The sequence below is a fragment of the Peromyscus eremicus genome, unplaced genomic scaffold, assembly GCF_949786415.1.
Source record: "Peromyscus eremicus unplaced genomic scaffold, PerEre_H2_v1 PerEre#2#chr22_unloc_1, whole genome shotgun sequence".
NCBI lineage: Eukaryota > Metazoa > Chordata > Mammalia > Rodentia > Cricetidae > Peromyscus > Peromyscus eremicus.
Genome location: NW_026734286.1, coordinates 3,276,377 through 3,289,448, shown reverse-complemented (window position 1 = coordinate 3,289,448; position 13,072 = coordinate 3,276,377). Strand labels below are relative to the sequence as shown.

The 13,072-nt window shown below is 42.9% G+C and overlaps 1 protein-coding gene across 1 annotated transcript; it reads left to right on the top strand.

Moving 5' to 3' along the window:
- Positions 1–375: 375 nt before the first annotated feature.
- Positions 376–12,383, top strand: LOC131900419 (zinc finger protein OZF-like). The gene is made up of 4 exons (XM_059251639.1): positions 376–405; positions 5,299–5,425; positions 5,588–5,645; positions 10,322–12,383. The coding sequence occupies exons 1-4, from the start codon at positions 376–378 to the stop codon at positions 11,781–11,783; spliced, it is 1,677 nt and encodes a 558-aa protein (XP_059107622.1). The 3' UTR covers positions 11,784–12,383.
- The last annotated feature ends 689 nt before the right edge of the window (positions 12,384–13,072 follow it).

Below are 13,072 nucleotides of genomic sequence, written 5' to 3'. Positions count from 1 at the left end.
ATGACTACACCCATGTGTGGTGGAGGAGAAGGTTCATTGTAAATATGAGAGAGAGACAGCCCAGCCAGGGACCTCTGGAGTGGTCCGCAATGACCTGGGCCATGTTACAAGAGAAGGGGTAGGGAGAGCAAGAGACAAAGAGAAGAGAAGGAGGAGAGAAGGGGACCAAGTGGCCAAGAGGCAAAAAGTCTGGGCTTTATAGACTCAGAGAAGCTGGGGGAAGAAAAACACAGCCCCATCACTGGGTTGGGGAGTTTAGAATAGGGGCGGGGTATGCCGGTCAGGTGGAGTCTGTAACAGGTGGATTGGCAGCCAGCTTTCTCTTTAATATGTTAATGGACACCTGAGCCATTTGTCCAGAGTGTGAGACCTAACATGGCATTTGAGACACTGGCTGCTTTGGAGGTATGTGGTGACAACGGCTGGATTTTTCCCTGGTGCTGTGCAGTCCAGTAGAGCTGGAGTCTGTCACAATAGTGCCTATGCCCAAGTTCATTTGAAGTGTGCACTCTGCAGGCAGACTTGAGCCATGTGTCCCCACTCTTCTGTCCTGGTGAAGCTGCTTCTTTGCGACCCCCCAAACTCTTGTGTGAGTCTTAGCCATGAACTTGTCTCAACACAGACCTTGCTGTGCTTGTGGGATGGTGCTTTGTAATGGACTTGAGAGTATCCTACATTTATTATATATTTATAACACTTGTGTGTAGGGTTTCTTTGATTTCTACTTTACTGCAATTTTATATTTAATATATAATGTATTATCATTTCTTTGTTTTTTTTTGTTTTTTTTTTTTTTTTAGTTCTGGTGACAAGGTTTCCCTGTGTAACCTTGGAATTCCCAGTGTTTCCCAGGCTAACCATGCCCTCAGAGATCACCCTCCTCTGCCTTATGCATTCTTTTTTTTTAGACAGGGACACTTGTGTACCTGCCTGGAAATCACTTTATAACTAAGGCTGATCCTCAACCTTGCTGAACCTTGATTCTCAAAACTCCTCCTCTCTTCCCTTTCCCATGCTTGTTTTGTCTTTTCAATCCTAGTGTATCCCCACTCTACTTGCACATCACATGCCTGCTACTGTGCCTGTACCCATCCCACCTCCCCACAGATCTCATAGCACCATCCTTCTCCATGCTCTCTGTGGACACTCAGTCAAGCTGTGAAACAGATAGCTAAGAGGCTAAAGATCGAATCCATAGACAGGAGAAAAAGACAGCATTTGACTTTGTGTGCTTGGGTTACCTGGCTAGGTAAGTCAGGAGCCAAGGAATACCACAAAGTCACCCCTCACAACAAACTACACAACAGATTTATTGCAAGGCAAGACCCAGTAGGGTGGCTGCCTCTGCTTGGGTGAGAAACAGCAGAGAACTGAGTAAAAGGCAGGGTTTAAATAGGATTTCTTAGGTGCAGATTTTCCAGAGTGGAGATTTCCAGGGTGGGAATTGGTGGGTTTTCACTTGGGCTTTTTACTCTGTAGAGCAGAACTTGGCTGCCTGTGTGTGGCTGGGCTGGGTCTGGTCTTTATGGTAGTTAGAGTGTTCTGTGGGCAGAGCCTAAGCTGTGGAGGTTCTAGGGGTGGGGCATGGCCACTCACATGCCTCAAGTAGCTTATGAAAAGGCCAACAAACTAATATGTTTATTATTGGGAATTTCCTCTCTATAAGTGATGTATTTTATCGTATCTAGCCCCTATAATCCAGCACACCTTTATTTGTGTGCTTTTGTTTTACTTGTTTCATTTTGTTTTATAACCCACTGAGTTCAGTTAGTGTTATCCCAATGTGTGTGGCCATCCAGAGGGTGTGTGTGGACAACCTACTAGTGATGACGTTTCTGAGGAAGAATGACTCTCCATCTCCATAAAGCTGTCAGTTGCCCATACATTCTTAGCTAGGGGTGGCCTTCTTGAGGACCAATCCCATTCTGCCCAAATTTTTAACTGACAGGATCCAAAGTGTTTGGAACTTAAAAAATGTTTCTTTTAAATAATTTATTTAAATTTATTTTATGTGCATTGTGTAAAAGTGTCAGATTCCCCTGAAATTGGAGTTATAGAAAGTTGTGAGCTGCTATGTGGGTACTGGGAATTGAACCTGGGTCCTCTGGAAGAGCAGCCAGTGCTCTTAACCACTGAACCATCTCCCATCTCTCCAGTCCCTAGATTTTAAAATTTTATAGGTGCATTGTAGACTATTTTTGGGGAAACTGGGTTCCTTCTCAGTTCCTTCTCTTTTTTCCTTTGTGTCTTTGTTCATCAACCTTCTATAAACCTACAATGTTCATTTTTAACATAGGCAATTATTATTCATGTAACTGATGTAGGATTAAGTCAATAAGAAATCAGTTGTTTCCAACTGAAGTTGTTCTAATTGACACAGGAAGAAAACGAAAGTGAAAGGGAGAAAGAAAAAGTAAACACTTCTCATGAATTCTGTGTGGCTGGAGACTTAGGCCAGAGAACTTGTCCTAGTGAAAGACCCCCGGAGGAGATCTTCCCTCAGGAGAGACCCCAAGTCCAAGGAACACACCGAAACCACGGATCAGATGCAAACAGCAAGAGGGTTTATTCAGATACACAGGTACCCGGGGCGACCAAGTCTCTCGGAGGACTTGCGCACCCTCCTTGGGTAAAGGGGACTTTTTATAGGATCCCAGGGGCAGAGGCACGGTTACAGAAGCGAGAAGCATAGTTACAGGGTTCCCATTGGTTGATTCAAAGAAGGCCAGGGTGAACTTGGGGACATATTTTTAATTTTCGGAAATTTGATGTGTGTGGCTGACTTGGCCTTGGGTGTACTTTCCCAGCCCAACTGTTTATTCCCCAAGGCCAAGTGGCCAACCAGAGATATCTTATTTTGACTCAATGGTTACTCTCCCAGGGCGGGTGTTTCCTTGGTCCCAGGCTTTTGCAGCTGGCTGATTATGGTTTATGCCAAGTGGTTTATCTAAACGTACATTTTGCAGTTAGGCCAAGGACGCCCTGTTTTTCTGGTACTTGCCTCGCAGAATGGCGTTTCTTATGCTAAGTAAAAGCCTGCTATAAGCAGGGTCTTTCACTAGATTGAAACTGAGGAGTCCTACATTGTTTGTGAATTGGCAGAGTCACCTACTAGTCCACTTTTCTTGTCTTTTCTATTGATTTCTTATCCATTCCTGGTGAACAATGTAGCAGAGATGGTGTGTCCTCCACCAACCTGTATTGTAGGACATGGACTGATTATTTGGTGCGCCATTGAGAACATAAATGTCACAATGGAAATGGGTCAGAAAGTGTTTAGGGAAATTTCTAGTAATGAGAGAGGAGACTTGGTTTACTTCCCTCTCTGTGACTGTTTGCCCAGTTCATAATTGGTTATTGGGGTCTGGGCAGGGTATTCCTGTTTAGAGAAGAGTAACTTTACTCAAAGCAAAGGCATACTACAGGACAGAAATATGCAATGAAACATGTCAGCAGGAGTGAGGGTACACAAGGGGTCAGTTATCTTGGGGGGCTTTGAAAGAAAGAGGATTTGGTTGCTAAGGGGCACAGCATGCACACAAGGTTCAGTATTTTGACAGACAGGATTACGTTTTGTCAGCCTTGCTAACTACACATGACGTTTGTCATAGAGATCTGATTTTAGAACTGTGCAGGCCCAATTATTTAGGAGAAAAAGAATTGTAAAAATCGGAAGAAGAAAGATTGTTCTTAAACATTCATTTTGACAACAGTTTGCCTTATTGCGCATGCACCTCAAACTACTTCACTGAGAATCAGCCAATTTTCCATATGTCCAAAATGGTTTCCAGAAGGTATTTGAATACAATAAGGAGTTACTAAGGCATTTGCTAAAGGAACTAACTTGTTGTTCTTTTTAAAGGAGATATAGATACAGCCCACTAAAGATAATTTTTCTAAGAAAAATACCCACATGTTGCTAGGTTCATTGTTCAGAGAGGGCTGTGTGCAGAGCCCAAGCCAAGTAGAGTTCCAGGATGCTGAGGTTTTCCTGTGTTTCCTGCTTCACTATTGTCCCAATGCTTCATATTAATCTTGTTATCAATTACAGCAGTTCTTGCTTAAAATTTTAGCTTTCTCACATTCTTTTCCTCTACCAAATTATTCCACAATCTGTACATTGAAGTTCATTTCAAGTTGTCTGATGTAGGGTAGAATGAAGTTATATTCTTCACTCTAATATCTCAGGAATAGCCCTTATTCTAGTTCTGGACAAAGTCCTTGTTCCCTCTACAACTTCTGATCCATGTCTCTTGTGTAGGCATTTCTTTCAGTGTTTTTGTCCTTAAAGCATCTACCAGAATGATTCATTCAGCTTTGCATTCAGTGCATTCTAGACTTTTTCTTGTCTAAAGAGAATTTTCTTGCCAGTTCCTCCACATTTCTTCCAAAACATGTTCAAAATGCCAACAGAGAACCTTGTTAGTTTTACTTACAACAAGGTTCCATTTTTTAAAAAAATCTATTTCTTGTATCAGGCTTTTTATCTGGCTGCCATAAATGACTCTGAGAATAGGACCTTAAGGCAGAGTTTATTTCCTCTCACAATTGAAGGTCAAATCCATAAAATGCATGACTATGAAGCGACTGGTCAATCGCACACAATCAGGAATAGAGTGATGTGTAGTTGTCTGTGTCTCAGCTCCCTCCTTCCATTAATGCAATCCCTATACTGTTTACAACATGCTGCATCTCAAGTAGACGCGCGTGCGTGTGCGTGCATGCGTGCGTGCGTGCGTGCGTGCGCGTGTGTGTGTGTGTGTCTGTGTGTGTGGTGTTGGATATGGCTGACTCCTGTAGGCTCATGTGTTTGAAACCTTAGTCCACCTGTAGTGGAACTCATTGGAAAGTATTAGGTGTGGCCTTGAAGTAGGAGGTGTGTCATGGGGGTGGTCTTTGAGGTTTTAAAAGTCCATTCCAGGCACCTTGTCTGTCTCTTTGCCAGCTGCCTTTTCCAGGAGTAATACATTCAGCTACTGTTTCAGCTCCATGCCTGTCTGCTTCCCACCATAATAATTGACTGACCCTCTAAACGTATAAGCAAGCCCCCAATTAAATTTTTTTTTATAATTGTTGCTCAATCCTGATATCTCTTCACAGCAGTAGAAAAGTAACTGAGACAATGGATGTTATTATATTATACCAAGTAATCAAGATGGCATCACAGAGATGTTTTTGGGTTAACCTTTATCTGCACAATCACTTGGAAGTGCCTTTACAAGCTTCTGTCCTAGATGATTCTGTGTATTGTCAGCCTGTCAGTGAAAAGTAACCATCGTAACATGTGCACTATTTTAGGAGTCCGTGACCTTTGAGGATGTGGCTGTGAAGTTCACCTCAGGAGAGTGGGCTTTGTTGGATTCCAGTCAACAGAAGCTCTACAGAGATGTGATGATGGAAACCTTCTTGAACCTGATCTGCATAGGTGAAAAAATACAGCATGCTCCTGTTGCTTATTCAGTCAGAGAACAGCTGTGTCCTGCTTATGTGTGTAGTGGTGTGATTTGAATTCTTGAATGGAACCTGTGGGGAATTGAGTGCTTTAATCTTGAATATCTCCTAATGAATTATTTGGTTTTACTTCTAGAGAAAGGACTAGAAGAACATATTGAAGAGGACTACAAAGATCTCTGCAGAAATCTGGGGTAATTTATATGTAATAGAAAGGAATTTATATTTAACATTTGGTATGGGAGGTTTTTCATCTTCCCTAAGCTTGAATTAGTCCACCTGCGTTACTGTTTGACAGACGTACCTCCCTAATCAGACTTTTCACCCGGCACTGTTCCCAGAGCAGGTCTCACACGTAGGACTGGCGCTTGGTGCCAGCAGGAAAAATGGCCCCTCAGGGCTTCCCCCCTCACCTCACCCCCCCACCTCAGCGGGCAGTGAAAAAACAAGGAGAGTACTTGAAATAAGAGCTCTTGTTGGTTTGTTTGTTTGTTTTTTGAGACAGGGTTTCTCTGTGTAGCTTTGGAGCCTGTCTTGGAGCTCACTTTGTGGACTAGGCTGGTCTCGAACTCAAAGAGATCCCCCTGCCTCTGCCTCCCGAGTGCTGGGATTAAAGGCTTGCGCTACCATCGCCAGGCCAGAACAAGAGCTTTTTTAGAGATTTTTTTCCCCCCAGGCTAGAGCTCCTACCTGTCCCCGCTTGTCTCCTCCCCCAAGATGCAGTTCTTGATGCTGCTGTTGCTGCTCAGGCTCTCTGCTAGCCACTTTTTGTTCTGGGGGTACGGCTTGAGTCCCCACTTCTGCCTCATTTGCACAGCCAAATTCTGCCTCAGCATTTCCCGTGCTGCCATTGCAGGCACTGCTAGGGGCTTAGCCCTTGCCCTCTTCGTTGCAGGGAGGATTTCAAGGCCTCCACTGCTTTCTCCATGCCAGCAGCTTTTCCCTGGTCCTGCACCGCCTCTGCGGCGGTTCGCCCTTGGAGACGCTGCCTGGTGACTGCAAGGACCCTGGGGTCCCTGGAACGCACTTAAATTCGGAGGTGCTTGCTCTCTGGCCTCTGCTAGTTGCTTCCCGAGTGCTGGTGAGAAGAGGAGACACAGCGCTAAGAGTGAGGGTTTGCAGTGTTCCGGGGGATTTTTTTTCCTAGGGCCGTACAGGTGACTTTCCCATTCGGATAGATGTTCCCTCCAGGTGGGTCTAATTTTGCCCTTACAGAAAGAAGATGAGACCCAAAAAGCTTCCAATTTTTTGAGTAAGAGAAATTACGAGATTTTTCAAGCCCTTCAGTTCCTCCCTCGTCTCATCTCAAGACTTCTGTTCCTTAAATTCAGCTTCATGGCCAAGAAGGAACTGGCTTTGATGGTACGATTTTATCTGCAAGCATTTTTTTTTCCAGCGTCACTGGAGCGGAGGGTTTCGTGTGACCCTTATCTGCCTCTCCCTGCAGCTCATGACTCAGATCTAAGCTGTCCACAGGCCAAAAGCTTCCCCAGGAATATTTTTCTGCCTGTTTTCCTCATAGCATTTTTTTTCATGACTCTGGTTCTTCCCCAGGAGTCTGTGTTCAGAGTCGCAAGAACACAGCTCCTTTGTCTTGTTGCTTTTCTACCTTACCCTAAGTTTTTTCTTACACTATATTCCTATATTCTACCTTACCCTAAGTTTTTTCCTACACTATATTCCTATATTCTACCTTACCTATTTTTTTTCTTACCTAGTATTCCTATACCTAACCCTATATTTTTACTTAATTTTAATAGATAGAAATTAAGACAGAGCGAGAGGGAGAAATAAACCTAGACAGGGAAAGATACTCGCTGCCTAACTTCTCTCTTGGCTTTTCTTTCCACTGCTTTGTTTGTTTCATGTATACACTCCTGAAAATAGAATACCGCAGCCTTTACTTTTCATTCATTACCGGGCATTCCCCCCCTGCTCCTGTGATGGCCCGACTCTCCTTTCACCAAGTCCCTAGTTAAATTCCTGTTCTGTGGGGATCCCTGAACCTGTGCTGGGGTCCCATGTTCTGGTGCCATCTGTGGGAGGCCAGCTCCCACTTTTCCCCAGGTACTCCTGAGAAGAGGGGGGATAAGAAACTTTTAGATAGATAGTGTGGAGAAGAGACAGATAGAAAGAAACACAGGATAGCTTTGGGAGAGCCTGAATCAATATCTACTGGCCCTTCTGTCTCTTCTAAAAGCTTTTTATAGGAATGCGAAGGGGCAGGGCAAAAGACCTAGCACAGCCAAGTGCAGACCTTTCCAAACACCAGGTAACCACGCACGTGGTCAAGCCATTCCTTGGTGCAGCCCTGCTGGGTAAAGCAAGCTCAGATCTCACTAGAAAGACTTTGTGGGCCCCACAATTTGGGAGTGAGAAGACACCTGAGAAACTACAAAATGACCCAAATATACCTTGGTGCAAATTGAATCTAAGGACAAATTCCTGTAATGGAACATGGAATTGTATCATTCAATATTTGTGTATCTCATCTGTGTGATTCATGATTGTCACTATCATGTAACAGACCAATAATTTCTGAAAGATCTGTCCCAGTGGTTTATTACACAAAAACTTTCCATTCTATATGTTCTCTGCAGCTTTGAACATAAGTGCTGTGTTTTGTTTGCTTTCTTTTGCTGTGACAGATAACAACTCTTCATTGTCATAGTCCCAACATGAAGGGAAGCCAGGGCAGGAACTCAAGCATGGCAGGAATCTGGTAACAGGAACTGAGCAGAGGTGATGGAGAAATGCTGTTTACTGGTGTGTTCCTCATCCCTTACTCAGCTTCTGCGTTCTTCAACCCTGGCCCATCTCTCTTGGGGGACACCACCCACAGTGGGCTGGGCCATTCCACATTAATCATTAATTGGAAAATGTCTCAACAGATCTGCCTAAATGTCAATCTGATAAAGCCATTTTCCCTGTTGGTATTCCCTCTTCTCAGATGTGTGAACTAGCTTGAGTCAAGTTGATGGAAACTAACCAAAACACTTGACTTCTTGTCTACATTACACACAAATCCCGCGCTATTAATCCAGAACCTTTCATGGTTTGTTTCTCCCTAAATCATCTTAATCTCACAATATACAGCATGATATAACACCAGAAATCACAGATTCTTAATATCACTATCCCAGTAGAGCCTTTGAGATACTTTCCATCATCCCTAAAACTATAGAAGTCAGACTTCCATCATTTACATTGTTCTCAGCATTCCTGTCCTCTGAGGTCCTATGACATCCACTGAGCCTTAACGACTAAGGTCCTCTAGCCTAAGGTTCCAGACATTTTCATAGTCCTCATAACAACCTTGGCCAGCTTTGTCACAGTACTACGCTGTAATGAGAGTTCCTGCAGAGCTCTGCAGCGGTTTGATTCCAGAGTGTTAGCACCTGGCTTTGATTTGCCTTTTGTGACTGCTACATTTTGTGTCCGTTACCTTCTGTTTGAAGTATGTAAATTTTATCTGAGAGCTTCCTAAAGGTTCAAAGCCTTTTGCAAAACTGTTGTGGGAGGACTCTGAAAACTGAAATGTCCTGTGATTGGGAATTGCTTTGGCACTTGCCTCTTTGGGGAACTTCAGATAAGAAGTTTTGGTATGTGGAAATTGACTTGCTAAAGGTGTAAATTGTTTAACAATAAAAAAGTTCTTTGCAAGGCTACAATTAGTCAGTCCGAAAGAGGCTGACCACCCTGTGGCTGAAAAGAGTGATCCTGATTCTTCCACAGCTTGTGTGAACTGAACACCCGATACAACACTACCCCATGAACCTGGTAACCAGCTTCTGTTTGACAGTGCTCTCTGCTCCTGATAAACACCATGACCAAAGTCATCTTTGGGGGCAATGGGGTTTATTTTGGCTTACATTTCCATGTTATAGTCCAGCAAGGGGAACGCAAGGGAGGAGCTCAAAAAGGCAGGAACCCAGGGACTGCAACTGAACGGGAGACCATGGAGGAAGGCTGCTTACTAGCTTGCTCCTCGTGGATTACTAAGGGATATGTTTTATAAAATGCACACCTCCCACCGTGGGCTAAGCCCTATAGCGTGGATCAGGAATGGGAGAATGCCCCCACAGACTAGTTTACAGCCCAATGTTTGCAAGCCACTTTTTTCAATTGAGGTTCCTTATTATCAGATGATGCCAGGTTGGTCTAGTTGAAAACAAATTAACCAACAGAGGCTAAGTATTTAGAATGTCAAAATGCAACAACTTTATGTGATTGTTGTGGTTGTCTCTTAATGCCAAAACCTGTCCCTGAATGATCATGCCTTTTATGTTCATCAATTATTTATGTGTACGCATATGTTTGCTTTGTACACCACTTATGCCAAAAAGATCAGGGGAGGGCAGCAGATCCTTCAGATCAAGAATAATAGGAACTTGTGAGCCTTGCACATGAATGCTGGCCGTCAAACTCTGGTTTGCTGAAAGAGCAAGAATCTCCAAGACTATGATATAGCTCCTTCATAATTTTTGTTCGTTTGTTTATTTATTTATTTATTTATTTGCTTGCTTGTTTATTTATTTATTTTGAGACAGGGTTTCTCTCTGTAGCCCTAGCTGTCCAGGTACTAGCTCTGTAGACTAGGCTGGCCTTGAACTCACAGAGGTCTGCCTGCTTCTGTCTCCCAGTGCTAGATTTAAAGGCCACCGCCATCCTTCCACCTCATAGTTCTTAATGAAGCATAGTCAACACTTTACTCCTTTACAGGTGACAGTGGTTTTACATGTTGTAATATTGTCCTCACCATTGGAGCCATTCTGCTTTTGCCTCTCTAATAGTAAAGTTGTAGTGGACCACATGACCCAGCCTCCATTATCTCACGTGTTTACAGTAATGCTCTTCTCATTTTTTGCAGAACTCAGGTGGTTGAGAAAGACTGTGGATATGAATGTGATACTCGGTGTGATGACAACTGTCAACCAATTCCAAAGAATAAGATTAATGAATACATGCCTCATATAATAAGAGGATATGAAAGCCTATGGCATGTAAGAAACATCATAGACCATTCATTCTCACATGTGTATCTCAGAGTCCAACCTAGAGGGAAGCAACCTCAATGTAAGGAAGCTTTTATACATCAGAAACATTGGGAAAATATCAGTAATTCTGAATCTCTTCAGGTACTTGAAACTTTTCCTAGAGAGAAACCTTACAAGAATCAGCAATGTAAGGAAGCCTTTAGGAGTCTCCCTTCTAATAAGCCTCACAAGAGAATACAACGTGGAGATAAATTCCATCAGAACTTATTAAGGAGATATACAGATAGCCCGAAAGATGATGGAATCCACACGGAAGTGAAATCATTTGTTCATAAGCACAGTGAAGAAGCCTTTATTGATCCCAGTAACCTTATCAACCCTGAAAAAGGTCCTATTGGAGAGAAAAGGTACATTTGTAAGCAGTGTGGGAAAACATTTAAATATGCTTCATGTTTTGAGAAACATAAAGTAACTCACAGAGAAGAAAAGCTGTACACATGTAAGCATTGTGGAAAAGCCTTTACCCGATCCAGTTATCGTAACATTCATGAAAAGAGTCACAGTGGAGAGAAACCTTATGCATGTAAGCACTGTGGCAAAACCTTTGCCATTTTGAGTTCATGTAGCACTCATGAAAGGATTCACACTGGAGAGAAGCCTTATGCTTGTAAGCATTGTGGGAAAGCCTTCACCAGTCTAACTTCCTGTAGAATTCATGAAAGAATTCACAGTGGAGAGAAACCTTATGCTTGTAAGCACTGTGGCAAAACCTTTGCCATTTTGAATTCATGTAGCACTCATGAAAGAAATCACACTGGAGAGAAGCCTTACGCATGTAAGCATTGTGGGAAAGCATTCAGCCATTCCAGTTATCGCAACATTCATGAAAGGGGTCACACTGGAGAGAAACCCTATGCATGTAAGCACTGTGACAAAACCTTTGCAATTTTGGGTTCTCTTGTCACCCATGAAAGAACTCACACTGGAGAGAAGCCTTACTCATGTAAGCATTGTGGAAAAGCCTTCACCCAAGCCAGTTATTGCAACATTCATGAAAGAATTCACACTGGAGAGAAACCTTATGCCTGTAAGCACTGTGATAAAGCCTTCACCAATTCCAACGCTTGTACCATTCATGAAAGAATTCACACCGCACAGAAGCCTTACACATGTAAGCATTGTGGGAAAGCCTTCACCCAAGTCAGTTCTCGTACCATTCATGAAAGAATTCACACTGGAGAGAAGCCTTATGCATGTAAGCATTGTGGGAAAGCCTTCAGCCAAGCCAGTTACCGTAACATTCATGAAAGAATTCACACTGGAGAGAAGCCTTAAACATGTAAACATTGTGAAGAAACCTTTGCCAATTTCAGTTGGTATATCACTCATGAAAGGATTCACACTGAGAGACAACTTATGCATGTAAGCATTGTGGAAAAGCCTTCTCCCACTCTAGTTATTTTAACATTCATAAGAGGTGTCACACTGAACAGTAGTTTTATTTATATTATATAAGTATGGTGGAAAAGCCTTCTTGGTAATTAGATTCATGTGAGTAGCCATTTTCTGGATGTCATTTGTATAGACTTTGTTCCCCAAAGTTTTATAGTTTCTGTGTGTCTGTTGTGTTTGTGTGTATGTGCCCATGCATGTAAGTGCCTGAGGTCAGAAGAGGGTGCAGGATCCCCTGGAACTGGAGTTAGAAGCAGTTGCAAGCTGAGTGAGCATCGTACTAGGATGCAAACGGCAGTACTTTGGAGGAGCGGCAAGTACTTTTAATCTTGACACAGTCTCACCGTCAACTTCATTTATGGATATTCTATGGTTTGTACTTCTCAGTATTCTTCAAGTACAGAACTGGAGTTTTCTTTTTCAGTTTTTACTGATGCTTTTATTTTTTTGGCTGATTCATGAATATCTAAATATTTCAGTAATCAGTAATCATCCTTCTGCACCTGCATAAATTTGTGGGAGCCACAGCACTCACAGGAAAATTGAGACAGAAAAATTAGAAATTGCAGGAGGTTGTAGGGATGTATATATAAAAGACAGTGGCAGCTGAGAGACTAGCAGCTTTAATCTACCTAAGCTTCATTTACCCTAAAGATCACCTTTAGAAAATCCCAGTTTTAGATCTTGGAGATGGCTACTAAGTTAATGGCCCATAAAAGCTGTCACTGAACACTTCTACCCGCCCTCCCTCGTTTTGTCCTCACCTAGTTGTCAAGCCACAGTGGCACTAGGGCGTACAGTTCAGGCTATTCCAAACCTCCTGCTTGTGTTTCTGTGCAAGTCATTGTAAGGATACACAAGAACCTAGAAGACATGCGTACCCTGCACACACAGATCACCTCACCCATACGAATATACCTTAATGTAAGTGTAGATAATATTGTCCATCTTTGAATATAAGGTGCTGAAATAACTTTATTTGCAAAAGAAGCAATAAATAGAAGGCATGGCGAGCTCCAGAGTTGAATTCAATGTTTCTACATCATCACTACAGAAGGACTTCCGTGTGAAAGGACCAAGCAGACTCCAATGCAGGCTGCCCAGTCTTCTCTCAGAGATCAGGCCTCAATTTCAGTTTCCTGAGACTTGAGCAAGCAGTTTCTGGGAGGGCC

Coding starts and splice junctions, on each gene's coding strand:
- LOC131900419 (XM_059251639.1), top strand. CDS start 376: ATGGCATTTGAGACACTGGCTGCTTTGGAG. Junction 406..5,298: donor AGACACTGGCTGCTTTGGAG/GTATGTGGTGAC, acceptor GCACTATTTTAG/GAGTCCGTGACCTTTGAGGA. Junction 5,646..10,321: donor GATCTCTGCAGAAATCTGGG/GTAATTTATATG, acceptor CATTTTTTGCAG/AACTCAGGTGGTTGAGAAAG.